The following is a 13,683-nucleotide window of genomic DNA, read 5'->3' on the forward strand; positions in this document are numbered from 1 at the left end:
TTCTCCCTTGTTTAATCAAAAGAAAAGGCATAGAGAGGTAAGGGCTTTGTAGACTTCTCCTTCTGGCAATCTGGCAGCCTAAATACCTGAAAACTGTCCCACTTAAAATAATAGAAGTGCTGGGTAAAATGTAATGAATATGATTTTAAATGTATTGGTAATTTTATTTTTTTTTTTAATTTTTAAAAAAAAAATTTTTTTTTCAACGTTTTTATTTATTTTTGGGACAGAGAGAGACAGAGCATGAACGGGGGAGGGGCAGAGAGAGAGAGACACACAGAATCGGAAACAGGCTCCAGGCTCTGAGCCATCAGCCCAGAGCCTGACGCGGGGCTCGAACTCACGGACCGCGAGATCGTGACTTGGCTGAAGTCGGACGCTTAACCGACTGCGCTACCCAGGCGCCCCTGTATTGGTAATTTTCTAAGAATGAAAGGGGCAAAATTGGAGAGGAGATTGAGAACCAGAGTGGGAAGCATATAAGCTGATATTGTAGCCGTCTTGGGTGTGGGAGTTGCTTGTCTTGGGAGCTTAGTGGCTCAAAGTTTGTTTTTTAGATTTGCATGTATCTAATTTTATTTTGCTTATTTGGTTTTTTAATTCAAGTATAATTAAATACAGTGTTATATTAGTTTCAGGTGTACACCATATTGATTCTATAATTCTATACATTTCTTAATACTCACTGCGATTAGTATAGTCACCTTCTGTCATCATACAACATTATCACAATATTATTGACTGTATTCCCGATGCTGTACTTTTCATCTCCATGAATTGTTTATATTTACAACCTTTTAATCCTCTTTATCTACTTCATCTATCATCCCATCTTCCTCCCGTCTGGCAACCACCATTTTGTTCTCTGTATTTAAGAATCTGGTTTTTGTTTGTTTTGTTTTTTTAGATTTCACTTATAAGTGAAATCATGGGACACTTGTCTTTCTCTGTCTGACTGATTTCACTTGGTATAATACCCTCTGGGTCTATCTGTATTGTTGCAAATGGCAAGATTTCATTCTTTGTCATGGCTGTGTGTGTATTTGTATTATGTGTGCGTCCCTTTTTCGAATTCATACAGAGGTATTGAATGGATTAATGGTGTCTGGGACCTGCTATATTTGGAATTTGAAATATACTTTTAAATAATTCATAGATCAGAGGAGATAGGAGAATTTACAAAAATATTTAGAACTACACAAATATGAAAATACCACATTCTAAAGTTTGAGATATGGAGCCACAGAAATATTTAGAAGAAGATTCATAGTCTTAAATACTTCTCTTGGAAAAGAAGAGAAACAAAATGAGGTAAACAAGTCAAGTTAATAGGCATAACAGAGCAACCATACGAAGATTTAAAGGAAGGAAATAATAAAGATAAGATCAGGAAATAATGAAATAGAAAACATAGCTACAATGGAGGATCAGTACAACCAGAAGGGGGCTTTGAGGTTTTGACAAAACTTTGGTGAGACTGATCAAGAGAAGCAGAGAACAGGCGCAGATAAAGACTATCAGCAGTGAAAAAGGGACCATAACTGTAGACATAGCAGAGATTTTGAAATGAACAACTCTGTGTGGGTAAATTTGAAATCTTGGACAAGGGGACAATTTTCTAGAAGAATGTAACACACTACAACTAAGGGAAACAATGGCTAGACCTAAATGATTAAAAATTGGAATGGGTAACTATAAAACGTCCCAGTTTTAAAGATGACTTCTGTTAAACATTGAAGGAACAGACTGAGTTCCCCTTTGTGCAGAGAATCAAAACCAGGGAACACTTTCAACATCCTCTGTGAGGCCAGTAGACTCTTGACACCAACTGGACAAGGGCAGTGGGAGAAAGGAAAATTATGGGCCAATTCTACTTCTGAGGTATACAAATTCTGAATGAATAATAGCAAATTAATGTGTTAAACATAAAGCCTCAAGGCCCAGTGAGGATTTTCTTAAAGTATAAGAATGGTTTATATATTAGAACATTGATTTATGTCACCATGATACCAGATGAAAGGTGAAAAATTTATATCACTATCTGAGCAAATACAAAAGAAGCATTCTATGTAACTCAACATCCATTTGTGATAATTCCTGCCAAACTAGGAATAGAAGGGAAATTCCTTAGCTTGCGCCTACCAGAAACTTCTAGGAAATGTTATACTTAATGGTGAAATGCCAGCAGTAGTCCCTTTAAAATTGTAAATAAGACAAGAATGCCCATTATCACTGTTTCTATTCATTATGGTCCAGGGGGTCCTACTCACTTCAGTAAGATAGGAAGAAGAAATCAAAGGTGTAAGGATTTGAAAGGAAAAATAAAACTCTCACTTTCCATAGATGATATGATTACAAATGAACCAAGGAAAATCTGCCTTTTTAAAACTTTTGTAAGAGTTCAGCAAGGATGCTGATTACAAATGAATACCCAGAAATCATCCACCTTTAATATTCAGCTACAAATGGTTATAAAATATACTTTTAAAATGTCATTTCCTGTGGCAACAAAGAATAAATCTAACAAAAATGTGCAAGAACTTAATGGAGATAACCAGAAAGTTTTATTAAACAGCATTAAGTAAATGGAGACAGATCTCATGTTCATGGATGAGGACCCAGCATAATAAAGACAGCTAATTCTCATAAAATAACCTATAAATTTAGTATAATTTCAATAAAAAGTTTAGACTTCTTTCCTGATAATTATGGACTAGATCATTTCCTACTGAAAAGCTTAAAAAAATGAGGAAGATATTTTCTGAAAACTTCTTAAAAGCATCAAAATGCTAACCAGATTTAAATGAATCACCAGACTAAGATCCGGGAGAGCACAGAAATGCAGGGATGTGACTGAGACGCTGAGCTGCAGTTCTAGAAGATCCAGGAGGCTCGGGGAACAAGAGTCAGAATCCAGGACCTACCAAGAGCAGGGACTTGGTATGATCCTGCACCCCTGCAGCCCATCCCTGTTTGGTCAGGACTACAAAATAAAGATAACCCAGAGGTGAACTTGTCCTCACATAGATCGAGCTCAGTGTCAAGCCCTTTGGTGGCCCAATATAAGACCTTACAAGGCTTGTGTGTTTATTAAGGTAACCCCGGACCAGGCTAGTACCTCCAGGGACCTGGCAAAAAACAGGCAGAAAGCTCTTTGGAGGAAGAGGCCTCAAATGATTTCTAGAAATAATTTTTTAAAAAAGTGTTCAGCATGCAAGGCTATTTGGGCATACAGGTGGCAGTATATATACCATGAGTGAAAATGAGGAAAAGGAAAAGAAAGTGGATGCAGACCCATTGGGTCTCCAGTTCCTTGGTTATGATCAAGAAAGGACACATGAGGGGCTCCAAGGTGCTTGTGACGTGCTGCTGTTTGACCTGGGTGTTCAGTCTATATGAACCCATTTATCTGCACGTTTGTGTTTTATGTCCTTTTATGCATGTGTGTTATAGTTGACAGTAAAAAACTTGCAAAATTGAAAAGTCTTATGTTCCGTTAACAGGAAAACAGATCAATGAATTTCAGTATGTTCTTATAATAAAATATTGTTAAACCCTAGTTAAAAGAACTACAACTACATGTATCAATAGGAACTAACTTCAAAAATATAATGTAGCAAGAAATTATAAGCAGAAAGAGATGCACAGTATGATACTGTCAGAGAAAGTTAAAAACAAGCACGGAAAAATAATATTATACCTTGTAACAGAGGCATACATATGTAGTAAAAACATACATGAACTAGTAAGCACCAGATTCAAAATTGTGGCTACTTCAAGGAAGGGAGAAAGAAAAGAGAGCACCATACAGGAAGCTTCCACTGTTTCTGTGACATTACATAAAGCAAAATGTTACAATGTGTCAAAGATGAGTGGTGGTACCTAGTATGTTCCATTTATTTTTCTGTGTGCTTAAGCAGTCCATTTGAAAAGTAAGTTCCTCAGAGAGGATATGAGCCCCTGGAAACAGCTGTATATGTTTCTCTCTAAATCATTTTCTTTTGGAAAAAAAAATGCTTTTGGATTTAATTTCTGCATTTCTTAGAACCTATCATTTCCTGCAAGCAAAAACCAAATCTGGCCATTTCAGTATTGAAGAGACCTCCTATCTTTTTCTTACCCGTTGAATTATGTGCTCTGGGTGCTTCAGTAAACTCATTACATACACAAAAATGTCTTTTTAATTTTTTCCTTTCAGTTTTAATTTTATTTCTTAAGGACAGTTCATTATGCATATTCAAATACTGTTTTTCATTTCTGATCTGTGAATCTTTTGGAAGCTCTTTTGACAGATCTATTCTGAGTTTTTAGAAATAGCTTACCTTCTTCTCTTTTGTTCTGTTTAGGAGCGGGATAAATTCTACTTGTCTCGTAGTGTTGTTCTGGAACTCCTGCAGGCCCTGAAGCTCAAATCCCCTTTACCAGATACAAACCTCCTCCTGCTTGTCCAGGTGGGCTTATGTGTTGTTTGAAATACTTTCCACGAGATCCACTATGTTTGGAAAAATTAAGGAAGGTGTGGGGCATATGCAAAAATCAAATATCTCTGCCCAGAACTGAGAAATAATCTATCTTACTTGAGCCATGAGCCAAGTAAGTAATATTACTTACTTGAGTAATATTACACACTTAATACCTCCACTGGCTAAACAAGACAAAAAAGGAGTATTTATTTTGTCCCTACTGTGGAACTAGTTCTGTGAGGGGCAAAGAGAATAATGAAACAATAATTTCTGTCCTCAAGAAATTTACAGCCAGGTAGGTCAGAGGGCAGCTCATTGACCGCTAATGGAGCTGACGGAGGACTAATGAAGCCACTAGTGGGGCACCAGGCTGAGGTCTGGTTGCAGAGTCCCATGCATGTGGGTGGGTCACCAAATCTCCTTGAAGAGCTGAGGGTGAGGGTAGGCCCGACCAGGTACATTCCGTGGTGGGATGTACAGAGTTCAAGCATGGTGGCAGGTGGATGTGAAAAGCACCAGCACCCACGGGAGCCCTGAGGCAGAGGGGCTTGAACGCATACAAGGCAGGTTCTGGAGAACTTACAGAGTTGGTGCTTTTGGGTGTAGGGTTGCTCGTGAGGGGCTGGAGCCCTCCATCCCTGGCTCCCTTAGCTCATCATCTTAGACAAGCATGCAGGTTTTTAATCACATGAGACCAGCTATGACTAGTGCCATGAGAGAGAGAAAGAGATATAAACAAAGTCCTGGGGGGAGTTGAGAGCAGGAGGCATCCCATCCCATGTGATGTGAAATTAGGGAAGACTTCATGAAGGAGGTGGCACTTGAGCTAGACCACAGAGGACTGCTGGGTGCAGGCAAAAGCCTTTCTATGAGGTTGGAGTTCAGCACGAGAGGCTGACTGGCTTCAAGCAATGGGGGTGGGGTGGGGTGGGGGAGGGAGGCTTCAACAGGAAGTTGGGACAAATTTAGGGATAATGACCTGAGGAAATCAGGTAACATGGGACCCCACCTCATACTCCCAAGGGTTGAGGCTAGACTTAAAAAAACTTGGCCATGAGCCAGGGCTAGGACCAGAGTATCATTCAGACTGCCTTTGTGCAAAGTGCGCAGTAAATGAGTCACAGCTGTTTTATTCTTCCTGATGAGCATTAAGACCCGTCCCAGGGGCTTGGCCTACAAGGTTGAGGTTAAATGACTGGAGGAAAATGGGAGCTTGATATCAAGGAACTAGGCAAGTTTCCCTGAATCTTAGGTACCTTGGGTGCCATTTGGAGAGATGAGGGAGAAGGAAACATTCTAAGCACCTGTGATGGGCTATGCTGGGTGCTTTACATGTTACCCTTAATCCTTACTGCCATGTGAGGTATTAGTTCTGGACCGCAGATGAGAGACAGGCTCAGGGAGGTACAGTGACTCGCCCAAGAGCACACAGCTGGCAGAAGTGGTGTCCGCACCTGACCACAGGGTCTGTTCACAGCCTGGTCGGGCTCCTTGCATCACTCGCCCCTCTTACCGTAAAAGCTCCTAGCTGTTTGCAGTGCCTTCCTCTCTCTGCACACAAATCCGGTCTTCCAGCCTCTGGCTAACTAAAGGAATTCTGCTAAAACTCTGCTTTTTCTCAAATCACTCCCTGCACTGATAACCTGCACTGACCTGAACTGTGCTGTCTTCCATCCTGTGGCCCCATGTGACCCTTCAGTAGTATCTACAGATGTTTACTGGCCATCTGTCTGGGGCTAGATTCTAGGGGTATAGCAATGTAAAAGGCATAAACCCTATCCTGATCATGAGCCAGGAGCCAGGAGCTACTGGCCTTCCTAAGGAGAGGCAGACTTTGAATCTCTACCAGTGGATTGCCACTGGCCAGCCCTTCCTACTTATGCCTGGGCAGCACCACTGCTTTTGAGTACAAACAACTTTGACCCAAACTGACCGTAAGGATTGATGGGATTGACACTGGTTTGGAGAAGAGGGCAAGTGAACTGGCCTTAGTGAAAAAGCCCATGAGGGATTTAAGCTAGCAGGTTGACAGTGTCTGGGAGTCACTTGCTTCTGATAGCGTTCTGGATGGGAACCTGCCGCCTCAAAACAGCCTGGGTTTCCAGATGCTGAAGGTGCTTTCCTGCTTCCATGGGAGAACGTTTCCTCAGTTGCCCTCAATCTTGAGCAGAGCTGATACATGTGGCTGATCTTCTTGGGGTCTAGCATGCCGTTCAGTGACTGCTGCTGGGGCCTGGCTTTCTGTGAAGTACATTAGTCAACCCTAATAAGCACTTGTCACAAGACAGAAAAAGAACACTGGCAGTTTAAATTGCCCAGTGTTTAAGGAAACTATGAAAACAGTGATTATTGTATCACAGCTAGGTGAATAAATAACAAAAACAAATTAGCTTTCGGAATAAAGAAGCCAAAAAAGTAGATTGTTCTGAATGTGATTTTTTTTTTTTTTTTTTGGATTCTCATATACCATTTCAAATAAATACCATCTCTGTCTTTTTAAAACCAGTATGTATTTGTCACGGAATCATTACATTTTAAGAATCTAGTTGTAAAATTATTTGGGTTGGAGAGGTATTTCAGAGAAGATTTGAGGTCATGCCAAAGAGAAACAACTTTATGAATAATATTTCAATCTTCCCAACAAAAAATATTAAACATTATGTTATTTTGAAGTATTATGTCTTTGTTCTATATACAGTCCATTTTCATTACTGAGAGAAATAAAAGTGAGGCATGCTTTAAAAAACCAAAGTACTTTCCGTCTCTGCCTGGTAGTTCCTGGCTAAGCCATGGAGAGAGGTCCTCCATGGGGCCCCTCATGGGTTGAGGGAGAAGCATCTTTTGTCTCTCTTCAAGAATAGGACATCTTTTGGTAGGGTTTCCCAGTTCCTTTTTCTCTTGCCCTTGACCACCTGGTTCCTGCAGGTGTCTCTGGAGGATGGTGGAGGTGATAGCCTTTCTCTGGTGGCTTCTCTTAGACCAGTGAATGTAGTCTGCAGTCAGAGAAAAGCTTTCCTCTTTACTGATGGAGCATCAGTTTCTGGCACCTAGAGGACCAGGCTCACAGTATGGACAGAAAATATGTCTGGGGCCAACAGTGGCTTCTTCCACAGATATCAGCAAACATAATCTGATGGCAGTGGGGGTGGCTTTGTTGAACTGAAAATGGAACTTGGAAACAGAAAAGAAAGCAACAATTGGAAGGAAAAACTCCCCCGGTGATCCATCATGAGTGACACTGGCTCTATTAGTGACAAGATAGTCAGTTGCTCAGACCTCGGATTTACCCTTCATTCTTCCACCCCACAGAGACCACCAGGGTATTTCCATTACTACTCCTCTAATAATGTCCTAGATAGATAAATTCACAGGCCTTGAGCCATTTATACTCTTCTCATAGATAGATGATACCTTTGTTGTTTATCAAATACTCTGCCCTTAAAGAACAACGAAACACTTGCCCAAGGGATGTGTGGCCACCCAAGTTTTAAATGTTTCAGGGTCATGATAGGTGCCAATCTGTTTTTTAATTCCTAGAAATTCTTTCTAGAGGCCCGGCATCATGGGAAATCTCCCACCTGCTCTCTTGTGGTCGTCTAGCCATAGACTCCTGTTATTTGTTTTTACCTGCATATAACATCTGAAGGCCGTAAACGCGCAAGTGGATGTTTTATTTTTTAAAGAAAAAGAGGCTTGGAGGTGGGAAAGGATTTGCCAAATAAGAAAAATATATGTATTCTTCAGAATCTAAGTTGTCAACCACCAGGATATAGTTCTTCTGCACATTGGGCAGATGCCCTATCTTGTTTTAATTCAGACCTGTCAACATTTTAACTTTTCACTTATGACATCTTTGCTGCTGGTCTGCTGGAGATATTTTGGGTGTAATAGGTTATCATAAGTGTTATCTAGATAGATTAAAGCAGAATTTTCATAATAGGGTGATAACTCATTAAAAGCTTCTGTAAAGGCTATATGAGCCCAAATCAAAACGAGTTTCCTCAGCCCTTATTATGTGTTAAGAGTAGACATTGTGCTGATTTGCATGGAGCACCCCCACTGTGTGGGATACACCTGCACAGTCAAGTGTAAGAAACCGTGTGGGTGAAAGATTTCTCTTTTAAAGACAGGCTAGTGGTGGGCTAGAGGACAAAGAACTGACAGAGGAACGCCTCTTTTTAAGTCACAGATACTATTGACGTGGGGTATTAACATTAGTTGAGTTAGTAATAATCTGATCACTCTCTGGATGAGAGGTGGAGATACTATTTTGAGTCTCATTTTGATAATGAATTTAGTAAGACACATAATGGATATCGCCTTTCTTTTGTATTCTTTTGTATTCATGTGGGAGTGTGTGTTTCAGTAGCATATTTCTGTCTCAAAGTATGAAATTCTTCCTTCTGCAACAGACGTCCTTCCCCTCTCTGAGTTTTAGTTATGTCTTTATATTGTGAGCAATTCTATAAAATTATAATGGGATTTTTCAGCTTATGGTTGGCAGCTATGTGAAAAGAAGTGTTTTTTAAGGTTTTAGTTGTACATATTATGTAAAAATTACACTGGATTTATTTTTATTTTTGATAAAAAAAAAACTTTTAAAAAATGTTAATAAGTAAGCCCCATACCACACATGGGGCTCGAACTCACAACCCCGAGATCAAGAGTTGCATGCTCTACCAACTAAGCCATTGAGGTGCCCCCCGCCCCTCGCAATTACACTGGATTTAAATGCCTTGATAAAAAATAAATAGTAGATGGTTTTATTTTTATTTTTATTTTTTTAGTGTTTATTTTTTAAGAGAGAGAGAGAGACAGAGCACAAGCTGGGGAGGGACAAAGAGAGAGGGAGACACAGAATCTGAAGCAGGCTCCAGGCTCTGAGCTGTCAGCACAGAGCCTGATGCAGGGCTTGAACTTACAAACCATGAGATCATGACCTGAGCCAAAGTTGGACGCTTAAACGACTGAGCCACCCAGACGCCCCAATAGTAGATGATTTTAGAGGCTTATCCACTTTTATACCTGTTAATACACCAGACTCTCCACGGTACTTCCATAAATTTGGGGGGGGGGCGGTTTCGGATTAATTCTGACTTCTAAGAGTTACCAAACATTTTAATTTGGCCTCATATCTTGGGGCTACCTGGCTGACACCGTCCTTCCATTATGCTACTCATTCTGCTTGGCTGAGTGTCATAGGTGAGAAAGGCTTCTGCTCAGGGGAGATAGAGACATTGAAGTATCGCTTCTCTGTGAATCTTCTCTTGCTCTCAAGGGCACAGCCAGGCCAGGCAAGCACACTTTTGGGGGCCCCCGGTGTGAACCCACTACAGAGCATCTCCACTGCCCTGACTTCCCTTCTCTCACGCTTACGTGCAGTTCTGTCCTCTCCCTTCTGGCCTCTCTTGGCTCTCATTTCTGTTGCAAAGAAATTAATTAAAATGTTGGTATCCTGACAGAGGTTTTGAAACTTAGTTATGAGTAGTTTGTCTTAGATTGCAGACTCTGATAGCTTTTGAAAATACATTTTATGGGAAAACATGTGTTATCTGCCAGGAGGTTGGGACTGTTTCTTCTTTTGATCATGTACTTCTATCAGATATTTTACTTTTTTTTACTGACAGGTTCTGGCCAAAGTTATAGGCTTTCCTTTTTAAAAAAAAAAAAATTCTGATGTATTTACTTTTTAAAAAAAAATTTTTTTTCTTAATGTTTTTATTTATTTTTGAGACAGGGAGAGACACAGCATGAGCAGGGGAGGGACAGAGAGAGAGGGAGACACAGAATCCGAAGCAGACTCAGGCTCTGAGCCATCAGCACAGAGCCCGATGCGGGACTCTAACTCATGAGCTGTGAGATCATGACCTGAGCCGAAGTCGGACGCTCAACCGCCTGAGCCACCTAGGCGCCCCTACTTTTTCTTATATTAGGAATAAGTCCTAGTTAGAGAGCTGACAGAAGACGTCAGCATTCCTGAATAAAATAATGGAAAGTTGCAGGTATTCCCTGGATAGTACCTGCTGGTACTTTCTTTGCTAGATTCAGAGTTAATGGCCAAATAGATTCCTCAGCCCTCTGGAACTGTAGTTGAGGCAAAGGGAAATGACTGTACATGAATGTAGAGTGGTGGTATGTATCTGCTCCTGCAATGTGGCTTTCAGAGAAGGCTCTGCCTGTTGTTCTCTGGCCCCCAGCTCAGTTACGTGTTGAAATACCTCTCTTGCAGGACCACACTTGATGACCAGCTCTTGAACAAAGCCTTGAATGAGAAGCCTCAGGGATACTTGCCCTCAGAAGGTCTTCGGCCTAAATCTCTGCCTTGTTAGCCAAAGCCTGTTACCTATTTATTATGCTCTGATCCTGACCCCTGATTAGCCTGACAACATGCTGGTTTCTGGTCTTCATCAGGCCCCCGTGAGCTTTTCTCTAGCACCCTAACCTGTATTATTTCTCCCCAGTTTGCCAGGGAGCTAGTCTGCCTTGCTGAACTCCTCATCTTGATCTTCCTAACTTTTCTGTGCTCTTCTAGAGTGAGAGTGGAATGGGTTAGAAGGTAGGGCTGTCAGTGTGAAAGCTTTCAGAGCCACTGAACCATGCACAGCAGCAGCTTTGGACCCCAAAGTTGTTGGGACCACCGCCCAGAGGCCAGAGAGGACAAATTAACCAGCACCTACTAGCTCATAACAAAGTCTGCAGATTTCATGTGTAACTTTGTCTCGAAACCATTAATAAATAGCTGGGTGTTGCATGAGGTGGGAAACACCTATAAAAATCCGTAACGAAGTAAATTAAATTGGAACCTGGCCAATCCGTCCTCATCCTGAGCTTGTCATAATTGGTTAATTGATTCATTTCACCAAGTTTTGCTGAACCCCTCCATGATGTCAGGCAGGAAGCTAGTCAGGCAGGTCAGATGCATGGATGGAGTCTGTGCCCTTGGAGAGCTTGTAGCAGGTTGTGAAACAGACTTCATAGGTCACTGCAGTCTAAGGTCGCAACTGTTATAGTGGAAGTGTGTGAAGTGTCCCGTGGGGCAAGGACAGGGGTGGGGGTGGGGTCATCATCAGCACAGAGGATAGGCATGGGTGAAGTTAGAGAAGACACAGGCAGATTGCTCACAATGAGGTTGGTTATATTTCTATTTTCATTTTAAATGTATAATGATAGAAGTCTGGAAAATCTATGAGAAGTCAGGAACTCTCGAGAAGCACTAGGGAGTAAATATAATAACTTCAGAATAAATCTGACAGTGTTGATGTCTTTCCTTTCTCCCTTGATTGAATGCACCATTTCAGTGCCACTGAGCTGTCTGGGTAAAGTGAGAATCCATGTGTTAATCTCAGTACTATGATCCTCAATTTCTGATAGGAACAAACTGTCATGATTAGCAAGTCCTATATATCCAGGGCAGATTGTCACGGGAGTAAACACTAATGAATGTAGGCCAAGTTAATAAAACTATAAATAACTTATTACTGTCCAAGTGCTCTTAAAAGTAATTATGCTTTCAATTTCTTACTAGTTTATTTGTGCAGATGCTGGAACCAAACTAGCTGAGTCAACAATCCTGAGCAAGCAGATGATTGCCTCTGTACCTGGAGTAAGTCCTGACTGAATTAATCATCTCTACATTTTGTATTTCTTCTCATTTCCCCATTTAGTAAAGAAGTATTTTTGGCCTGTGTCCTGGCTCATTTTTGATAGAACAAACACTGTAAAATTGAAAACATGTTAGCATTTTTTTAAAAGAGAGATAGTGAAAATTTATATTAACCCCAGCCCCTGGAAACTTTTCATTCCAGGAAACATGAGTAAAAGTGAAGCAGCCAGTTAAGGGGAGGAGAGAAATTACCAGACATAAAAAAATAGATTTGATTATAGTTCAGTTATTCCAGAATCACTTTTCTTTTTTTTTTTTTTTTTTTTTTTTTTTTAATTTTTTTTTTTCAACATTTATTTATTTTTGGGACAGAGAGAGACAGAGCATGAACGGGGGAGGGGCAGAGAGAGAGGGAGACACAGAATCTGAAACAGGCTCCAGGCTCTGAGCCATCAGCCCAGAGCCCGACGCGGGGCTCGAACTCACGGGCCGCGAGATCGTGACCTGGCTGAAGTCGGATGCTTAACCGACTGCGCCACCCAGGCGCCCCCAGAATCACTTTTCTTACACTGGCACTTGTTAACCAATTTGAGTTGACTACTGCCAGAAAGAAATAAGCGTTGTGATACTTTGTTTTTCTTTACATTATTTCCTCTGAAAATTAAAAAATTCCCATTAGTGAACTATTTGGCAAAATAGGTTAAGATTCTCACTGAAGGGCTAAGGATGAGAAACCACAATAACATTGGTAGCAAGTTGACTGCAGTGAAACTCAGAAACTTTAGAGATATTAATTATTCATTGAAAAAAAATTATTTAAATTTTTAATAGAGAAAATTTAAAAGAAAAAGGATCAGCTGTAATCCCTCTGCCAATCAGAAATATTGTTTTAGAAAATGTTTTTCATATATTGATCTATTCAGTATGCTAATTTGCTTATTTCCATATTTTTAGAAGTTTATTTACTTTCCAGTTTCATTGCTAGTATGTACACACACACACACACACACACACACACACACACATTTCTACAAAGACCATCATTATGTTTATTTTGAATTCTATCCTTGGCATAAATTCCTTAGAGAGTAGGACTATCTTGATGATATGTATTCTCATATTGTTTTCTAAAAGGGTTTTATTTATTTACACTTATAAGTATACCAATTTTACCCACAGTGCTAAACATTATATTTTTAAAATGCTGTTTATTTAATTTTTTTGATGTGGAGAAATTCTATGACAGAGGAAAAATAGTAATTCAACCCAGAGATAATTTTATTGCCAATATATTAATGTATTTACTTTAACTTTTTCTGTGCATGTTTTTTTAAACATAGTTGAAACCATAGCATATAAATGTGGCTCTGGCTTCATATGTTATAAGCATTTACCCCAAAGTTTGGTGGCTGCAGAGTTATTACCTCATGCAAATGCACCATAAAATAGTGGTTAAGTGCACGGGGGTTAGACTCACACCAGAGTTTGAGGTCTGCCATTTACTAGCTGTGTGATCAGGAAAGCTATTTAACCTATGATTCTTGATTTGTATTATCTATAGAATGAGATATAATAGGGCCCAATGTCTAGTTTGAGGATTGAGTGAAATAATGCATG

General features: G+C 40.2%; 1 protein-coding gene across 15 annotated transcripts in view; it reads left to right on the forward strand.

Annotated features, from left to right (window-relative positions):
* Positions 1–13,683, forward strand: part of UNC79 (unc-79 homolog, NALCN channel complex subunit) — a 270,279-nt gene that overhangs the window by 222,239 nt on the left and 34,357 nt on the right. For all 15 annotated transcript variants that reach the window (XM_043556906.1, XM_043556897.1, XM_043556895.1 and 12 more), the window contains 2 exons: positions 4,347–4,451; positions 11,989–12,066. In XM_043556906.1, the coding sequence (XP_043412841.1) occupies positions 4,347–4,451; positions 11,989–12,066 (183 nt within the window). The remainder of the gene's footprint in view (positions 1–4,346; positions 4,452–11,988; positions 12,067–13,683) is intronic.

Source organism: Prionailurus bengalensis, chromosome B3 (assembly GCF_016509475.1).
Source record: "Prionailurus bengalensis isolate Pbe53 chromosome B3, Fcat_Pben_1.1_paternal_pri, whole genome shotgun sequence".
In the NCBI taxonomy this organism is placed as follows: Eukaryota; Metazoa; Chordata; class Mammalia; order Carnivora; family Felidae; genus Prionailurus; species Prionailurus bengalensis.